This window comes from Semicossyphus pulcher, unplaced genomic scaffold (genome assembly GCF_022749685.1).
Source record: "Semicossyphus pulcher isolate SPU_LCO1_2020_fin unplaced genomic scaffold, fSemPul1.0.p SCAF_6, whole genome shotgun sequence".
In the NCBI taxonomy this organism is placed as follows: domain Eukaryota; kingdom Metazoa; phylum Chordata; class Actinopteri; order Labriformes; family Labridae; genus Semicossyphus; species Semicossyphus pulcher.
In genome coordinates, this window is record NW_027211737.1 from 21,743,998 (window position 1) to 21,764,588 (window position 20,591).

At 41.7% G+C, this 20,591-nt stretch overlaps 2 protein-coding genes across 2 annotated transcripts; one reads left to right on the forward strand and one right to left on the reverse strand.

The window, feature by feature from the left end:
- The first annotated feature begins 581 nt into the window (after positions 1-581).
- On the forward strand, positions 582-9,549 carry fam219ab (family with sequence similarity 219 member Ab). Its single transcript, XM_069682965.1, has 6 exons — positions 582-829; positions 1,968-2,067; positions 3,922-4,027; positions 4,553-4,633; positions 4,725-4,779; positions 7,774-9,549. The coding sequence occupies exons 1-6, from the start codon at positions 752-754 to the stop codon at positions 7,930-7,932; spliced, it is 579 nt and encodes a 192-aa protein (XP_069539066.1). The 5' UTR covers positions 582-751; the 3' UTR covers positions 7,933-9,549.
- A 1,689-nt stretch (positions 9,550-11,238) lies between these two features.
- klf9 (Kruppel like factor 9) lies at positions 11,239-14,241 on the reverse strand. The gene is made up of 2 exons (XM_069683554.1): positions 13,441-14,241; positions 11,239-11,670 (listed from the first exon to the last, which is right to left on the reverse strand). The coding sequence occupies exons 1-2, from the start codon at positions 13,841-13,843 to the stop codon at positions 11,390-11,392; spliced, it is 684 nt and encodes a 227-aa protein (XP_069539655.1). The 5' UTR covers positions 13,844-14,241; the 3' UTR covers positions 11,239-11,389.
- Between the last annotated feature and the right edge of the window lie 6,350 nt (positions 14,242-20,591).

Genomic DNA, 20,591 nt, shown 5'->3' on the forward strand with positions numbered 1-20,591 from the left:
CTTCAAGCTGTTGACAGAGTAATTTATTCATTTCAATTAAAATTCCTGGCTGAAGACGACTGTTAATAGACCTCCTGAATGATGCACTGTTAAGTAGTCTGCTTCTGGTCTGTCTAGTATATTTTTAATGAAGGAATGTCAGGAGTATTCACTGGTCCGTAAGGTTTCAGCTGGAGTTAAATCATTAAAATGCTGCGTTTCATGCCAACAGTGCAACAATCGAGACTCATTTCAGAGTAAATTTATTTTGTTTTGGAGGACGTAAGTGCGGTGATGGCTAATCCTCTCATCGCCTGACTTCATTTATTCACTTTAATTAGATTAGAGACTAATCAGTTACTCCAGAGATGCATGAGAGAGAGAACAAATACTCATATGAGAAGCAGAGGAAAAAACACATTGCTTCACATCAGTAATCATATTTATATCAATTATAACATTTTATTACACTAATTTACATAAATCCAACACTTATGCTGGATACCACACTAGTCCTCTTCTAAAGGCCCTTTCTGGGTCCCCGGACCACAGCTTGGGATGCCCTACCCGGAAGTGGGTGGTGGAGCCACCGTCACCCAACTGGTCACACCACCGTCGACATACTGCCTGCTGGGATGAAGCTCACCACCGGAGGACTACAGAGATCGTTACAAATCTGAGATCCCCTCACTATCTCGGCGATAACTCGTCGACACGAGCAGTTACCAACATTTAGTTTGTAGAAGAAGAAGGAAAGAGGCGCGTCGCCAAAATGATGGAAGAAATCGACAGATTTCAGGTGCCGAGCGCCGTGCAGGAGGCGGAGATGCAGGCGGAGATGCAGCCGCTGGTAAGTCACGTTACAGATGATAAATCAGTGTTTATGGTCGTGTTTACTAATTTAAAATGTCATTATTATTGTTCCAGGAAGCTGAGTGCACGAGGCCTGCCATTCATAATATTATGCTTTGGGGTGCCGACTAATTCATCACCTGCCTGCCATGCGTAATATCGGCTGATGTAGCAATAGGCAACAGCGTTTTCAGGAACTTGTTTTCACTGCAATAAATGTTAAACTGACAGTGTAACGTGTCAGCGGATCATTAATTAGCTCATTTTGTTGTGTAATGCAAGCCGCGTCCGGTCTGCTGCGTAGTGAGCAGCATCCGTCATGTCTGGCGAAAACAAGCATCCCATCCCAGCATTCACTGCTGCTACATCCTCAGCATCCATGCAGCAAGTTGCTCCGGCTGCGATGCCACTTGTGTCGCCATGACGTGATTACTGAGCAGTCTGTAGTCGCTAAGATGCGCTCGTATGTATCGTTAATCCACTATGCTCTGATAAAAAAAGCAGTGTAGATGATTCGGCAGTGCGCTCCGTGGCCTGTAGCAGGCCCTGGGTTACTGCAGCCTGCAGGGCGGCCTCTGTTGCCGCTAGAGAGCCAGTCTAAGCCCAAAGCAGTCTGACCTGCGGTCTCCAGGCGTCCACAAACCTCCATTCATCCCTGTGCCTCATGAGGCCATTGACTAATAAGGTCTCTTTCTGTTTACCTTTGGCCTGTGGGTATAAGAGCTGAATTCTTAGGAATGTCTCTCAAACTGGGATCAAGGGACTCCCAGGAGTCCACCTAAAGGTCCCAGTGCAAGCCCTACAAATCTAGGATCCCTTTACCTTCTGTATGGTAGATTCACTTGTAAGTGTAGTGGCTATTTTGACACAGTTTTAATTTCTTCTACATCAGTTGGAGGTAACTATGACAAATTCTTACCTATAAAGGTTGATGTTACGCTCTAACACTTCATACACTGCCGCTCATTAGAGAAGGACTCTCCCGGTTATCTATTCATGAATTGTTTTATTCACATAGTCTGGGCATAGTACGGTCCATTGTGCATTACAAACAGACATTAATTATTCATGGCTGCCTCAGTAATGCACATTTCAGCTCATCTTTCTGTTCATGCCATTTTCCCGTGTGTCACCAGGATCCGGCCTCGTCCACAGCGTCAGAGGCCGACTCAGACACCAGAGAGGGGGAACCCGTCACCATCAACTACAAGCCCTCGCCCCTGCAGATGAAAATAGGTGAGTAAGAGCTGGTAGTAGTAAGTAAGTCCTGTAAAAAGTAACTGACTGTTAGGTGCAGATTTGAAATAATCTCTAGACAAGACAGAGGTGTTAGAGGAGCTGTGCAGAGACTGTGTATCTCTGCCGGAGAGTATTATTTCATAGGGTAATGGAATCTGAACAGTGAGAGTCAGTTTTCAGAGAGCTTTTCTATCACAAGACAGACTAAGAATGTGATGATAGGTTGTGCTTTAATCGTCCTTGTTTTGCTGCTAAACCTTTTTTAAAAAGTACCAGAATAATCAGTTTAAGTCCTGCAACTAAAGTGTTTTTTAATGAATCCAGTAATTAATATGCCTAGAGTTCCCAGAACAAAATGTTCCCAAGGTTATGTCTTCTTTTTTTCTGAACAAGTATTAAATTAACACCCATAAAAAACAGATCAAAAGCAGTAAATCAAAACATCTAAGAAGCTAGCAGAGGCCTTTTTTTATTTGACTTCAACAGTAAACATAGATGATCAAAGTTGTTACTTACCAGTTATTGGACTGATTGTTTCATCTGTAATAAATGTTATTGTTAAGCTCATACATATCCATGACAAAGAATATTGGCCACTCCAGTCTGTTTTCTGTTAGGGAAATTTGAGTCTTTTGCCGTCTTGAAAAGCTACACTCCTTAAAGACTCGTTTCAGCACCTTGGACAGAGTCCAGTGCTGAGTAGCAGCGCCTTTTTATTATTTTACTCCTTCTGTCTTACTTTCTTTGCCAAAATCTGTAAGAACCAAGACAATAAAAAAATGTGCACTATTCAGAAACAGAATGCATTATAATGGTCGTTTGAAAAGTAAAACACCAGCATCCACACGTGCACAAAACACCTACAGAGTCAGTTACCTCAGGCTGCTTCTGTGCTGCTTGATGTTAGTGGGACAACAATTATGGCCACAGTTGTACCTTATATTATTCTGTTTAATATTACTGGTTTTCCTGAGTCCTATTCTGACATGTAACCTCTCAGCAAATGTCTGCCTCTGAAACACAATCTGAGCATGTTTCTGTAATTATGCATGTTCATTAAATTAGGCACTCTGCCCTCTGACCTTGAGGCTACATCTACATTTAATGCTCTCTTTAGAACTGTAGTTTGAATAAAAGATATAACTCCATTAAGTGGTGGCCAAATATAAATTAGAAACATTTTCAATTTCAAGTGTTTTCAGTTCATTGCTGGCTTAGATTAAATTAATGGTGCTAGTTAGGTCATTTGTTATCCGATCAGTGATGAGATTTAATAAGGGAGCCTTTCCTCCCTTAGGTGAGAGCCTTTGATGTCACATGAGGAGTCTGTTGTTCCTGAATGTGTTGTCTTACTCTTATTTATATTCTATTGTATTACATTAATTAAACAACCCCCTCGCTCCCAACAGCTATGCTCATCACTTCCTGGTCAGCTGACCTCTGAAGAAAAGCCCTCCAATTAAAAGAACATCCTGTTCTGTGCTGCAAAGCCTGCAGCCAGACATTATGTTCAGGGAAAAAAAACAGGTCCCAGTCTTCTCAAAGTGAAAATTAAAAATGAAACCCAATTCCCCTCCCTGAACTTCACACTTCCTGATGAGTTTTAGTATAAACATTACAGGTTTCCTCTTGTCTAATTTTGGCACCTTATCGTAATAATGTGTGACCACCTGAGGAGACTTCCACAGAGCTTGATGTGGAGTATCAGTTGAGACAAAATCACACGCCGAGAAATGTTCTATCTGCTTTACATCAACAAATTACAAAAGTTCATTATAATAAGCAACATGCGGTGTTCAAGGTGTCTTGTAAGTCTTACAGGTGGTGTTCTGCTGTGGGTTTTTGATGCAGAGAAACAGAGAGAGCTGGCCAGGAAGGGCTCATTGAAGAACGGGAACACTGTAGGAAGTCCAGTCAACCAGCAGCCCAAGAAGAACAACGTCATGGCCAGAACACGGTAAGAAATGAGAGCTTTGGTTTTGGATTAGTGCAGAAAAAGGGGATCTCTATCTTCATTGATTTGCTGGTTGCCTTATTTATGAGTCTTTTATATAAGTAAAGAATGAAATTGAAATCCGTGTTCTTGTGTAGAAATGTATATTAGTCCGTGATGATGTTATTGTACAGCATAGAAAAGCCACAATACAATATTTTAGTGCTTGGCTTGACAGGGTGGATTTTATTCTCATGTCCTTCTTTTGTCAGTAGCGAGTAGTAGAACGGTTTTGTTGCTTTGGTGTTTGGAAATGAGACCTCTTTTCATGCTTCTGTTGTCTCAGTAGTTGTAGCCGTGTTTCTGCCTTCAGGCCCTCCCTTTCAATTCCTTTAAACGTCTCTGCCAGTCTAGTTCTTACTCACCTCTTACCGCTTGTGAATCTCTATTCCCTCATCCACCCCTTCTCCTCCTCCTGTCATATAATGTTACACCCTTTTCTCTCATCATTTCTCCTCTGTCATGTCTCTCTCTGTTCCCTTTTCACAGGTTGGTAGTGCCCAATAAAGGTTATTCCTCTTTAGACCAGAGTCCAGATGAGAAGCCTCTGGTGGCCCTAGACACAGACAGGTGAACACAAGCACATACAATAATACACTTATTGCAACATAAACATTATAAACTCACAAGTAAGCTAACTTTTGTTGTGTTTTTCTTTCAGTGATGATGATTTTGACATGTCTAGATACTCGTCGTCGGGGTACTCCTCTGCTGAGGTGAGATAAATGAAAGAGCAAATATCTGCTTCTTTACCTCACATTCATGCTCTCATTCACTCACTCCTACGCCTTCTTCCCTCCTGATTACATACTGTCGATACACCAAGATTCACGTCTTTTTATAAGCTTGTCTTGAGGTAAATCCATTTATATCCATCCCACTCATCCATGTTAATTCTGTAGGCGTGTGCATTTGTACAAGTGCAGGCTTCTGTTGTAGAGGCACCTGCACACACACATTTATGAGACACTAAGGAGGAATAAAAATGGAAGTGTCATCTCTGGGTGGCCTTTCCTAAAATCTTTTCTGCCAGTATAAGTGCAAATCACAAAAACATCCTTTTTATTCCCCAGAGAAATCTTTCTTCCCACTTCTGCATCCATATTCTGTCTCTGACAATGACTCGCTTGTGGATTTACTGCGAATATATGCCATGTTGTCAGAAACATTTGCTACTATAAAGTAAATTATGGAACCCAGTTTAGCTATCATCTTATCTTTCTTCGTAGGCTACTACCTAAAATCGAGCGAGCAATACATTGTAGCAACAGGATGGTTGTAGTGTAGTTTAACAAAGTGAGGAGCTTTGGTTGCTTTCTGTGCAGTAATACAGAGTACAAAGTTCTTGTACTGTGGAGAAGATGGTTAACACATTCAAAGTTGGTAAATGATTTTGAATTAAAACATTGTGTCTGTCTTACATGCAAACAATGGCATTGTTCTGCTAAAAATATATTTCATCAGGATATTGGTCATCGCAGCTCCAAGTGATGATCGTTTCAGCCATCTGTGATAGTTCCATAACTCAGTTTACCATGGTTACAATTGTAAATTCTACCCAGTACAGGTCAGGAGTTTCTGAAAACTTGAGATTTTTAAGTTAAACTTTGTCTAAATTTAAAAACCTCACTTGAAAATTACAAATTGTGATCAATATACTTTTTGTTTTTGTACAGATAAAGCAAAAACATTCTTTTTAGAGGTGCTGGTAGGCAGATTTTGTTTTAGCGTTGTTAGCTAGCTGTTTACCCCTCTTTTTTACTGTGGTGCTAAGCTAACCAGCTTCTTATTTATTACACAGACATAAGAGAAGTAACAATGTCATATAACTCTCGGCCAATAAATGAATAATCTTATACCCCCAAATGTCAAACTATTTTTTAACTTTTTGTTTTTGGTCATTGTTAAGAGGGCTTTGGCTTCTGTGATTGCAGAAGCAAAAACAGGATGTGAGGCGAGTTCAGTGAGACTAAGGACTTTCTGATGGCCTTGAGGAAGTTATGGCAAAGAGTTAAACAACTCAGAAGTGAAACGCAGGGCCTGGCTCAAGGATGTCTTTAGCAGAGGAAAGGGGACTGTTGACCTGGAGTTCGAATATTCAGGGGAAGCCTTGCCGAGATCCTTGGCAGAGGTTAGTGAGCTATTAATGAAGCTCCTCATTGGCAGAGCACCAGTTGCAGATGAGATTTGCACTAATGTGCTGGAATCTTTAGACATTGTTGGGTTGTCTTAGCTGACACGCCTTTTCAATGTCTCGTGGAGGTCTTGGACAGTCTCTGTGGAATTGGCAGACCGGGGTGGTGGTTCCAATTTTTAAAAAGGGGGGTCAGAGGAGGTGCTCCAACTATCTCACACTACTTTGCCTCCTGGGGAAAGCTTATTCCACGAAAGGAGGCTCCAGCTGACCACTGAACATCAGAGGAACATACAGGAGGAACAATGTGGATTATGTCCTGGTGTTCCATGGCCAACAACTCTTAACCCTCACAGAGTTGCTGAGGGATCATGGAATATTGTTCATCCAGTCTACATGAGTTTTGTGGACTTGGACAAGGCCTACGATCGTGTCCCCTGGGGGTCCTGTTGGGGGTACTGCAGGAATGTGGGGCATCGGGACCTCTGCTACAAGTCATCCTGGCCTTGTATTACAAAAGTTAGAGTAGGTCTGCCTCCTTGGCACGAAGTCAAAAATGTCCTAGGTGGATGTTGGCCTTTGCCAGGGTCATCCCTTATCACAGATTCTGCTTGTGATTTACAGGGGTAGTATCTCAAGGCACAGCTGGGGAAGGAGTGTCCACTTTAGGGACCTCCAAATTGCATCTGTTCTCTTTGCAGAAGATGTGATGCTGTTGGCACCATCAAACTGTGACCTCCAGCAGGCACCGGGGCAGTTTGCAGGCAAGTAACTGGTTGGGATGAGAGTAAGCACCTTCAAATCTGAAGTCATGGTTCTCTGCTGGAAAACAGTGGGTAGCTGTCTCTGGATGGAGACTGAGTTTCTGCCCTAAGAGAGGGAGTTCCAAGTATCTCGGGGTCTTGTTCTCAATTGAGGATAAAATGGATCATAAGTTTGACAGACGGGTCTTTGCAGCATCAGCAGCAATGTGGAGGTGGTACAAAACCCTTATGGTGAAGAGGGAGCTGAGACGTAAGGCAAAGCATTCGATTTACCAGTTGATCTACATTCTAACACTTACCAACCCTTGTCATGAGTTTTGGTAGTGTCTGAAAGAATTGGCTCATGAAGAGTGGCTTCGCTCAGCCTTAGAGATAGGGTATGGAGCTCAGACATCAAGAGGGAGCTTGAACTAGAGCTACTTCTCCTTTGCATTGAAAGGAGTCAGTTGAGGGGGTTCAGGCATTGGATTGGGAAGCTTCCAGGGCACCTCCCTTTGAAGGTTATTCTTGGAATGTCCAACTAGGAAGAGACCCCAAGGTAGAACCAGGGTTTGCTGGACATTAGGATTACCCACTAGAAGCTGGAAAACATTGCTGGCAAGAGGAATTTCTAGACTAACTTGCTTAGCCTGCAGCCTACGCAACACGACCCGCGATGAGTGAAAGATAATGGATGGATGGAGTTCACATTTTTTCATAAGTCTTCCTCGTGGCCCAGTTGCAAGTGCTTTGTATCCAGGTTCAGGTTCGCGATGTGGGTTGGGAAACACCTTTAACCCATTAACCTTTCACTTTTTCTTTTTCTTCCCCAGCAAATCAATCAGGATCTGAACATCCAGCTGCTGAAAGATGGTTACCGCCTAGACGAGATCCCAGATGACGAGGACCTGGATCTGATCCCGCCCAAATCCGTCAACCCTACCTGCATGTGCTGCCAGGCAACCTCCTCCACCACCTGTCAAATACAGTAACCCCGCCCCTCTGACCTTCTGACCCTCCCCTTTTCCACACAATATAACCCCCAATCTTCATCTGCTGTGAGTTTACTTCGCCACCAGAGTGGCGACGGTAAAGCATTGGTAGAGTATTGTAATGACAGTTAAGTGCTATGATGATAATGACAATGAGAATTAATCAAATTAACATATAGAAAGTTTGGTTAAAATCTAGTAGAAGGACGACATATGAAGATATTCAATATGTATTTAAAATATGAGTCAAAGTGGTGGTTTCCTCCTATGGTAGGACGAGCACTTGTGTTTGAGAACCTCTCTCCTGATGTAAGTTTGATATTAGTAGACAGAAAACAAAAGGCCAACTGATGCTGTTAAGTGATTCCCATTTCCCTGAAGAATAAGAAATATTGTCATACCTGCTGACTCAACTGTTCTGCTTACCTGAATTCTGGGTTGCATTTTCTATTTTTTATTTTACTTTTTATTTAAATGCTGTAGTTTTTTAAACCTGTGGGTTCAGTATGATTGTATGTGTTGATGTGGACATATTTTTAGAAGCGTGGACCATGGTCTTGATTCCCCAAAAACAGGCTGCTTGGTACTGATTATACTGTAATGTACAGGGTTGTTATGTAGCACAGACCAGGTTGTTGCACTCATCCACCAACACATTTGCTTTCTTTGCCCTGCTGGCTTGAGATGTTTCAGTGCAGAGTTTAGGAATGTATGAACATGAATGGCTATGGAACAAAATGCATGAGGAGCACTGGACTGAATTATAAAATGGAAAATAAAAAGTAAGTAGCTTGTTGCACATTTTGTTTTTGCCCCATTTCTACCGTGCAATCACACGCTGCTGTAATGACACTGGCTTGACTTGTATTGTTTTGAATTTGCACATTCAGTTTTTTTTAATTTTGGGCTCATACATATCTGTGAAATCCTTCCTGCATAGCAGTGACAGTGTCTTATCTGAAATGAACTGTGTCAAAAGGGAAGATGACATATTTTGACCCTCTAACACATGATGCTCACAAAGTCACATATTACCGTGGCCAAAGGGACAGGTGAGGGGGGCTTTAGTTGATTCTTCAGCACACTGATGATCTCTGAACACTTCTTTTTTCACTTCACAGAGCGAAGAAGCACACAGGTTCAGGCCCCAGAAGGATGCTATTTTTTGTCTGTTACACACACACACACACACACACACACACACACACGCACGCATGCATACAGACATATAATGCCAACTAAAAATTTGCGATGGCATCCGTTTATCTCTTTCGACTTACAGGGGGGAAACTGTTTTATAATTGCAACATCTAGGATGATTGACTTGGAGAACTAATATCCTCTCCCTCCCTAAAATCAGTGGATTATTTGCAATTAGAGTATGCCTTAAGTACAGAGAAGTTTTAAAGATGTGTGTATTTATTGCCATGTTGATTTTTAGTTTGTTTGAAGAGCATTAATTATTTTTTTAACATTTGGACACTGGTGATTCTTGTTTTTCTTTAGTTCGCCTTTTTTTTTTTAACTGATTTTCTTGTATTGTAAACACATCCATTACAGTATTTAACAATGTTATTGTTATGTGCGGTGTATCAAAACAATAAACACAAATCTAATGAACCACTTCCTGTTCTGTCTTTTTCTTGTTGCATCTTCATCAGTTATGACACTAAAGTAGAGCACAATTAATCCGTGAAAGTTGTGAAGTACAGCGTCTGTTAGGGTTGTGCGATACTGGCTGAAAAACGTGGGCGAATGTTTAGAAAGAAAAATAATTTTAATGTTAAAACTGTTGAGCAGTAATTATAACATGTATATTGCGATGACATGGGGTCTGCATTGACAGTCCCTGATTACAGTAGCATCAGAAGTAACGGTTTCAACCTGAAAGGCACCAACATCTAATCACAGTTGTCAAAATGCCAGAGACTAAAAACAGAATTCACTTTACAAATGTTCGTAGTTTATGACCTACACCTCACTTCACACTCTACCTGGACGTTGTAATGCATTATGTGGCAAGTATAAAAACAAAAGTCAAACATAAATGATATTTATGGCTCCTGTAGTGGACGAGTAAGACCTCTTATCCCATTAGTAATATTATAAAAGATTACCAGACAATTAAAAAAACATTGTACCAAACAAATACATACAAACATGCTGCATGATGTAATCCATTGATTCACAAACAAAGTTATCAAAAGAGTGTTTCTCAAACTGACAAAACTAAAAAAGGTTCGATGACTTTCTGTTGAGAGAAATGTTGTGCTTCCACGTCACCACCAGGGGGTGTTGTTTTGCTTGAAATGACCATGCACCACATTTTTTTCCCTGATAAAATGCAGTCCAGATACAGAGTAAACAAAAGTTTGTTTCAATGTGCAGCAGCCGGCACTGTTGGCATACGAGACAGTCATTGATATTCAACATAAAGAATCTGATGATGCTCGATTCAGGTAGTTTTTCCAAAGTTTGAAAGTGTAGAAATTCCTCTCTGATACAAAACCCTTTGAAAGGCACAGACCTCCTTGGTTACAGTTTACAGACTTAAACTATACATGAATTATTGTGTTCTTGACCCTAAAAAGTTTGAACTTCAAGTGAAGAAGTAAAGACTCCATCTTTACTTTTGACATGTTTTACCCTGTTGTGTTTTCCTGCAACTCAAGGCTGCAAAAAGCAACATGCTTGTGTATTATGAAGATATTTTGGTGGAGTTAATCATGATGTGACAACATTTAGGTTTCAACACGCTGCCTAGACCTACAAGCTCACAATATACCTGCTTACTAAGTCCATAGCCAAACATGACGTTCTGTTATTCTCTATAATATAGCTTTTTTTTTTTAATACTCTCTAAAAACATTTAACTACATTACTGAGTATATCATCCATCTGAAAGATACTCTGTTTCATCTATTTACATGGTAATACTGTTGCTATACTGTACATTCACCTCGTCCTGGACTGGAGAGTAACTGTACAAGTATGAGTGTGTGTGCAACAATAATATTTACTGAAGGACTGTTCCCTATTATACTATTGCAAAAGAAAGTAAGCACATGTAGTGTTTATGCAAACGATAGATGTACATGAATGCCTCTTGGATTGCAGATTGTTCCAGGGAAAACCATTACACAAGTAAAATAATTACAAAAGGCAAAGCAACTAGAACCTGTGAGACAGACCCTGAATAACCTTTAATAAATACCAATTACCTCATTCAATAAGAGGGAGAAGCTCTGGTTTAGTCAGGTTCAAACGTACGTTTGCTGTTGCACAATCTAACATGCATGAGCTAACTTTTAAATAGTGGTCTGTCTGGGCTGAGTTGTCGGACATGACAGTATTTGAGTAAAGGTGCACACAGCACATGTGGGTGTGCCTATGTTTGCACATGACTCTATCTAATGCATGTTCCTTTATGTATATATGTACAACACGAGGGTGTTTCTCACACCCCAGCAGGGCTTTGGTCTCCGGAGTCAGAGGAGGACACGGACACAGAGCAGCGGCGTCTCTTGGCTGCGCCGCAGCCCTGGAGCATGCTGGGATGGAAGCCTGCATGTCGCCGGGCATGTTTAGTCAGGTGGTCGCTCCTCATGAAGCACTTGTCACACAGTGGACAGTTGAAGCGCTTCTCGCCCGTATGCGTGCGGTAGTGACGCGTCAGCTCGTCTGATCGGGAGAATTTCTTGCCACAGTCTGGCCAGGTACACTCGAAGGGGCGCTCACCTGAGGAAACATCCACACACATGCATAAGTTTGTATCAGGAAACTTTTAAGGACTTTCCTCTGACTACATAATAAGCTGAACCATAACCCCTGTGTGATCCGTTGATATTGGCTTTTCTTCTTATTGTTTGGGGGCCCACAGACCTTGCTGCTGTGTTTGTTAAATAACAATAATAATAATAATAATAATAATAAGGTTATTGTTTCCTTTAATACTTTTTGTGTCTTCTGCCTTTATTCAAACCACACCAGGCTAGAAGGATATCAAAGGGCAACCCTACCCTTTGCAATGTGATGGTAGCAAAACACCAAAATGACCATTAAGCTTGTTTCTACACCCAGTGTATACATATACCATGTACAAACAAATAAATTCTTTTTAAGTAGTGAAAACTATTTTCATAGGGGAAAAAAACTTTTAATTAAGTTTGGGGTCAATTAGGCCCAGACGGGTCAATCTCCTTATTAGATTTCTCCTGGACAACAAATCCAATCTTGGGGAGGGATAGTACCGTTAGAGGTACTGCCAACATCAATCACATATATGGAGCAGAAGCTGCTTTTTACCGTGTGTGGGGGAAGGGGCCTCAGATACCAGAGCAGAGTCTCTGGGACCCTTCATGAGTGAACATTAACTAACTAATGAACTAATCCTGACTCACTTTTTATCCAAAACTATGATACATATCCTTAACTATTAAAGAGGGTGGGTTGGCAATGAATAACAACCTAACAGATACAAAATGGAGTAAGGGAGTGTAGGAGGAGGTGAAAGCACAGTTTCACAGAAAATAGATCCTCTTTCTTTGTCTGAAGTAAATCACAATTTTGGGAAGGCCTGCATAAACAACTTTTACTAAGAACAATAACAGAGCACAATGATTTAGAAATAATGAGTCATGATAAGAGCTCCATGAAATAAAAAATAACTCATGGCTGCCCCCTCCTCTTCCTCCTCCTGCACGTGCTCCATTGAACCACATGTCTGCCCTTGTTTACAACCCGACGTGAGGGGAGGAGGAAGAGGATGACGTATGAGGAAATAGTGGTGCAGGGAGGGTTATCTCAGGACAAGAACATGTGGGGACAACAGTGTCGCAGTGACCTGCAAGTGAATCATAAGCCAAGATGTCGACAGTTACTACACTGTCACTCGCTGGTAACACTAGTACGCATGAAAACAACAAAAACAGATTTTGCTAATTAATCCGCGATTTATAACCGTGATAACAACCGGGCGCTGTTTGGATGACATCGTGTCTCATGGTGCTCCCGGATGATTTATCACATCTCAACAATCTAACGTGGATCGCAAATATGGGCGGAGGTACGCGGTGTTCCTGGGTCGCAGTGTGGGTGCGTGTCAACAGCACACTGAAACACAGCCACCCCACTATCTCACCAACCCCCTCCCATTACAGCCTGCCTCTGGCCCGTTATGGGCCAGTCAGTCACACCCCCAGCAGGGGCACATTTCACAGGACCGCCTTTCCTAAAATGTGTTAATCATTACAGGAACATGTGGTCTATAACTCATGTCACAACATGGACTGTCGTTATACTTTATTACATTATCATATCCAGAATGAATCGTGACTTTCTTATAAGTGCGTGTCACTCATCTTGTCCTAAATATAAAAGCCGATTCAGTTTAAACAGTGATGTCAACATGAGTCTGGAATAAAAATGATGGCAGAAGTTGCGCAGGGCTTTTTAATCTCAACAGACAGGAGCACATTGGTTTCGTTGGGGTGTCACCTCCACACTTACCGGTGTGCACCCTTAGGTGGGCTTTGAGGTGGGACGATTTCCCGTACATTTTCCCACAGCCCGTAAAAGGACAGCAGTGTCTCTTCTCTGGACACTCCTGTCTCGCGGCTACAGACACCGCCGTCGCCGCCCTCTTGTTCCGGGTCTGTTTTGGTGCCGCCGAGCCCCGGTTGTCCCCTGCGTTCAACCGGCAACCCCCCCGCTCCACCTTCTCCACCGAGCCGGCGTCGCTGCCCCCGAGACATTTGCCGTTTCCGGCGTTAGGGCTGCATTTGTTTAAGTCCAATAAAATCATAGCCACCATGAGTAAAGTCCTATTTTCCTGGGTCTCTTTCAACATGTCCTCTGTCCGACCCGGTGGTCTGCTGGGGACACAGTCTGCAGAGAGCTCGACCTCCGACATCACTACGGCAGATAGAGATATCCGGATAGAGAAAAGAAACAATATATGTAAAGAGTAGCTCTCTTTCAAAAACAACCCGACAGACAGGATAGTTTAAAGTAATTAGCACGCAGTCCTTCCAGAAAACATGTGGTTAACCATCCACACGTGTCGTCTTCAATGTGACTATTCCGCAAAGGCTGCGTTTTCTCGTTCAGGTTGCAGGGTGGAGAAACAAACACCCCCACGGGAAAGACAGCAGTTTGAATCGCTCCCGGTTCTTCCTCTCTTCTTCTTCCTCTAGTTCTTTTTTTCTAACTGCCGGATCAATAAAACACAGCGCTTTTCCACTGTGCTATTGTGTCTGCGTTTATTCCACCTTTCTGTGCGCTGCCACACATGCGTCAACTTGTCCTATTTTACTGCGAGCAGCACATCTCTAACTCCAAGAAACAATTTCGCGGAATCCCACGGTGTCATGAGAAAACTGAGCTGTGATTGGCTGAGGGGAAACATGACTCTCTTTATAGAATTGCCTATACATGGATGAGTGATGTCGCACTGGACCAATCACAGGCTGGTAGTTATGAAAAGAGGGCGGGACCAGAGTGATGCTACATTTAGGAACAGAAATAACTGGGAAATATGAGTACCATAGCCAAAGATTGATTTCGACGTCTCATAGAAGTTGACGAGTACATAAAAAATGTAAAATAAATGTAAAATATAAATGTAAAAAACATGTAATACGAGTAAAATACATAACATATATGTTGCAAATTGTATTGGTGGATTTACAGCTTTAATGGCTGTACATTTTTGGCTCTGCCCTTGATAATTTCATGCTTCAGGGCTACTTCTGACGAAATTAAATAAAGAAAAAGAGATCTTTATTGATTGTATGATGAAGAGGATGAAGCGGAGACCAAAATCTTTTTATTTTATTAAAGTCAAATATATTTAATGTATATAGCCCAATATCATAATTTGACCCAGGAAACTCTTTACCCAGTATCCAAAGGGAAAACTCCCCAACATGTCTTTTAACTGGGAAAACTAAAGAAACCATAGAAAGATCAACAAATTGAAACCTCTGTCTCAAGTAGCACAGACATGTCGTGCGTTTGATATCTGGTATAAAGAATCAATAAATGCCTTACAATATACACATTCTGATGATAACATGCCTTACCTAATGCTATGCCATTTATTCCCCGAAAGCAACTCAATCGATATACTTTTTGTTTCTTCACTTCTAGAAACTCCCTTTCAACTTTGTTGTTTTCTGTCAAATACAGCTCATATTTACGACGGGATTTAAAGTAGCACACAAATGCAACATCGCAACATCCTTGCTTGAACCCGTTAGGGCACGCCCCCAGGCCCACACTGTTGCCTCATGCTGAAGAAGCCTGTTTACTGCGGAAACCTACTTTAATGTGTATTTTTTACAAGAACAGTACATGTGTATAAATTACATATTTGTTTAGCAACTTGCTTGGGGATGTATTAATGGGTTTACACTTACATTTCTGACCTGCATGCAAGGTCACACTGACGTATACTAAAGGGACATTAATTGTGGGCGAGAACAAAAGAGAAAAGACACAATGGCTTTCTGATTTTCTATAGAGGAGACCCCCACTTGCAGGTCGAACACTCAGCAACCCGGGAAACCAGTTGTCACGATTCACATTTCTCACGACGAATCATAGATTGCGACGATATACACATACGTTTTGTTGTTCCGTTATATGTAGAAGCTGAAGTTGGCTCTTAAATGTTTGATGGTTTCTTAGAATCTTCTGGTATTGCTGGATGTCCCGCCTACAGCTGCAACACTTTGCACTGCAGGTGCCAATCAGTGAAGGTCACGCCATGCAAGCAACGTTAGGCATACAATAATGCAGCTGTTGTTTACACCAACCCCTCTATATATGCTCTTTGAGCTCATAGCAGCACTTACAAGGATTCCTCATTGTGAACTTAATTAAATCGTAATAGTTGTGATACCTGTCGGTTCTGAAGAAGGAACTATGTGATTCAGTGCTTAACCTGACAGAGTATCCTTGTGTAACAACCACATATTTACAGCTGTAATGGCTTCCCAGAGCTGACAGATATGGAGAGAGAGTTATGTGTTTTGTTTTCCTGGTATGTAAACCAACTGACCTCCAGTGGCCCATAATGCTTTAGTTGTAGTCTCACTTTGTGTCCCTGTTTCACTCTGATCCTAATTTAGCGCAGACCTCAAGCTGCACTTGAACTCTATAGCACCGATGTAAACTCACTTGACACTGTGCACAAGGTCAGGTGTGTCTTTAGTGCATAACAGGTTTTTTTTTTCTAGTTTACAAAAGACACATATGAGCTGTGTATGTACATGTCAAATCAGATTAGCTCTACCTGCAACACATTATGATCACGATTCAAGAGGTTTTGTCTTTGCATTATGACGTTTAATAAAAGCACTTAAAGCATGAATGCAACAATAGACTACTATATAATGGCAAATATCTTAATTACAGATAATTTCTTAATCCGTTATGCATATAAGGTTTTAAAAGCATCATTATAGCTTATGTAAGCATGATTGTTGGAGAAGACGAGCCTTTATGGCTGCTTTGTGTTTGCTTTAAGGAAAATAAAAGATGTGTAAGTTACATTTCATAGGATTTAAATAATTAGACATGTTTTTGTTTTGTGATACAAGATGGTAAGATTACAGCTTCTTTTGAAGAATCATGACACAATCGAGTGGGACTGAAATGTAGACAGGGATGATGAGTTCTGCATGACTCATCCTTTTTTTGTATTTTGTGATGTATGAGCCATCCCAGCATAATGCGTTTCTTAATCCTGCAAAGCCAGTATTCCCACTCATTTAATTACAGATGCTCTTTCAATAAGGCGTCAGTTGTGTTTCTGCTGTGCGTCAACACACCAGCCTGGATGGACTTCTGCACGCTCTCTCAAGGTTTCACAGTGGAGTCTGGTGTCAGGCCTTTGTCTCCTGCACCATGTGATGTTTTTCAGTTACTTCACTTACAGCAGACTGCTATGAAGGTGTCAAACCATAGCCACACTTGTCTATTAAATATGGGAAACCTAAGAAGCACATGTGTGCTGATAATAACTTATAGCCTTTTACGGGAAGAGGCTCCATATAAATAGACAGTTATGATGCAGATGCATGTGTTTCAATGCATTAACTTAAGTGTTACGTAGCCCTGCTAATCTTGTTTCTGACAGACAGCACACTCACATTTAAGAGCCAATAAATATATTTATATACACTCTGCTTAAGAGGCAGTAATGCAGCTAGTCCACTTGGAAGTGTAACAAGACCCTCAGCTGAGAAAAAAAGCAGTGGTTCCAATGCGGTGGGTGGTTCATTCATGGGTGAAGTTCCTAGAAAATCCTTCTGGCTTTGGGGGAGCAGGGATTGAGCAATGCTGGCCCTGGATGGAAGAACAGCGTGGACAATAATTGGACACATGTTGTTCACTGGGGCTGTTTGTGTTTATGTGAGACTAAAGTGACTCAGACAAAGTTACAACACCCATAAAGGGAGGTGTTTTCCTGCATGATTGTAGCACATGACTCGTTGTGCCAATGTGGTTTCCTCAAAGATGCACCATGATGTATGCTGATGTGGCATGATACTGCTGTAAACACTTAAAACTGTGGGAATGTCATGATGTAGCAACATTTCGCAGTAAGGCAGAGAAGTTGCCACGCCTCACCTGAACATAAATATCCTTTTCAGTTGAGGTTAAATCCTGCAGTGACTCACTGCCTACACGCAGATTTATGATGATCCCTTCATTTACATATGTCAAACGCTCACACGATATGAGAAACAAAACGTAGAGGAGGGAAAGTTCGAGGAAAGCTGCAGGCAAAGTCTCTGTTTGAGAACAACAAATGCTGTGTGAGCCCGAACAGTGCAGGAACTTCTATCTTTTACTTTTCCCCCGGATCGTCCCGCAAAGGAACTCCGCCTCCACTTTGCTCTGTTCGGCGGCAGAACCCCCCAAGTTTCCAGGAACAAAAACTGTGGTTGAAAAGTTTCTTGGCGGGGAGCGTGTAGCCTGCAGCCGCCCTCCGGCTCCTCCTCCAGCGGCGCTGTAAACATTTCCCTGTAAGAGGAGGTGCTTCTGCTGCCGCTCCTACTCCCCGCTTCCCTTCTCGCTAAAGTTCAAGAGTGCACGACGCTTCTGGGTCATGTTGTTGTGCCGATATGATATGATTGTGTCAAGAGTTGTTTTTGAGTGTGTGTGCGGGCGCGCGCGCGCGCTGTAATAGAGAGGAGGGTTGCACGTGCGTAGTTTCGGTACAGGATGTTCTCTTGCACGTTCTGAGTGTTGGCTGACGCACCACGGCTGACAAGCCCCCCATGACCAGTCAGCTACTAGTTACTTAACAGACAGGCTACACAATACTTGTACTTGAGTCGTTTTAAGTGTCCTTAAATACCTTTATACAAGCTAATTTCAGTGCTTCTTCCATCACTGCATATATTAAGGATGGTGCAACTCGATACAACAAAATGATGATATGAATCTATTCATTTTTGATGAGACGAGTGTAAAAGCAATGTGGATTCAAGTCCTCAAGTCCTTTCAAAGAGTCTTGTTCCTGTCAGAACAGCACACCTTATAATACAATACAATCATATCCATCAGTTAAATCAACATTTTAAACTATGGCCTCAATACTCCCTTAAATGTGAGTCAACATCTTACTGGTACAGTATCGACAAAGCTTTCAACAAAGCACAAATAAATCACCAGGCTGATAGTATTGTTGTACAGGTGGGTCAGGGACAGGAGGATGTTTTTGTGTTCTTAAGGCTGCATGAAACAAAGAGTTTGCAAGCCACACACTTAAATACAGGAGTTTCAAACTGGTGCAAAGGCGTTAACTGGTTGTAAACACTAAACTCAGGCCTGTAGAGCAAAGGAGCACAGTTGTAGCCTTAGACTAAAAAAGAAAAAAAGTGTTGTAAAAAGTGACCGATGTCTAAACAATCATTGCACAAGTATTGTTCACACATACACAGATTTTAACAGCAAATTATTTTCTCCTCGTACCAGTAAAAGCTGATTTTGAGCCTCGTGACTTTGAAAAAGTTTTAAAACCGACAGGCAGCACCTGTCCCCTCCTCTCACCAGCAGCCAGGGGGGAGGAAGTGATGGAACAGCTGGTGTGATGTGCCTCATTACCTGATGGTTCACACACTGTGAGCTTTTGATGTTTTATGAGCTCTACATCGATGAGGTTAACAGCTCTGAGAAATGAAGATGTTCTTGATGTTTCATTCCGATAGGATGTAACTGCTTCCGAGTCTTTTTGTCATTACTGCGAACATTGAAATGACTGCAATTAACATACCAATCAAATTTTAGCCCATCCTTCGCACACAAAAAGCGCCAGTTTTCGCATTGATTATTTAAGGATCCTGGTGCAGTTAAAACAGAGGAGACACAGAGTAACAATCTATTGAATTTTTTATTTAACAATGCATGCCAGACATGATCCTATTCACATTGAAGAATACAGATTTGTATTTGCATCCAAATACTCACTACTTTGATTTCATATAATAATCTCTCTCTAGCTCTCTCTCAGTCACCTTTACAGGTCGCCTCTGTACACTCTGAGTGGAAGAACTGCATGCATCTGAAGGACATTAAAGAAAGTGTGACCAGTAGGGGGGATAAGTCCCTTGAGTTGTAGAAGCGCAACATCAGCAATTATTGCAGAAAAAACAAGTGCATGGAACTCTCTTTAGCTTTTTACGAGTCACAGGTCGTCATAGGAGGGAAGCGGATCTGTTGATTATCATCATGTGATCAGAATTCCACAAAACTGAGATACAGTTTAGGAAAATGTTGAAAAAATACTGTACACTGAGATTCTGTTGGGTTGAAAAGCCTCCCTGTTGTTGGTGGCACCTACATGTCTGGGCTCACACACGGTTAACACACACACACACACACACACGCACACACACCTCCTATCAGTACCTTTAACAACCATGTCAACATATCATTAAACCTTTTATAGGATCATGCTCACACGTTAAGAAGTCCCGTGGACATCATGCACGCTTTCTTATATTGTTTACTGTTATAATTTGATTTCCTGTCACAGCAGGTCGAATAAGAAGGTCTCAACTTTCAGTCCAACACAGTCATCTGTTTTCATACTTAGCTAAACTGAGTTGAGCTGACCTTTGACCTTTGCTTGGTTAACCCTGTCTGCCACAGCTGTGTCAGGTCAGAAGAGGGAGAAGAAGCTCCTTTTCCATTTGGTTTGGCTAACTTTGGTTTGTTTCTGAGCCTGACCAAAGCCCCCTCCAACACAAATGAAATTATTGTTCTTTAGATTGTTTGGAACTTAAAAACCTGTGGGTGAACAAAGTCAGTCAGGTATGGTCAGGTATGAAGACATTCATTCATATTCTATTGCCATTTCATTAGACGTAAGACACAAAGTATATAGATTTCCCTACGATCCCAGAAGACTCCGGGGTAGATTCATAAAGCACAGTGATGATATTGGAAGCCTTCAGCTGAAGATCTAATCTTTCTTTGTCATGCTTTTCTCCACCATCACATACATACTACCTTGAATCAGTGGGTTAATGTTGTCCCTGAGCATTTACTTGGGATCCTTTAGATGTATTGATGGGCTACAACATCCCAATTTGACCCCTTATGTGTAATTTTGTGTGTTAGGCCCTAATCTGACAAACATGTAT

Coding starts and splice junctions, on each gene's coding strand:
- fam219ab (XM_069682965.1), top strand. CDS start 752: ATGATGGAAGAAATCGACAGATTTCAGGTGCCGAGCGCCGTGCAGGAG. Junction 830..1,967: donor AGGCGGAGATGCAGCCGCTG/GTAAGTCACGTT, acceptor GTGTGTCACCAG/GATCCGGCCTCGTCCACAGC. Junction 4,028..4,552: donor AACGTCATGGCCAGAACACG/GTAAGAAATGAG, acceptor CCCTTTTCACAG/GTTGGTAGTGCCCAATAAAG.
- klf9 (XM_069683554.1), bottom strand. CDS start 13,843: ATGTCGGAGGTCGAGCTCTCTGCAGACTGTGTCCCCAGCAGACCACCG. Junction 11,671..13,440: donor CCACCTAAGGGTGCACACCG/GTAAGTGTGGAG, acceptor ATGTTTCCTCAG/GTGAGCGCCCCTTCGAGTGT.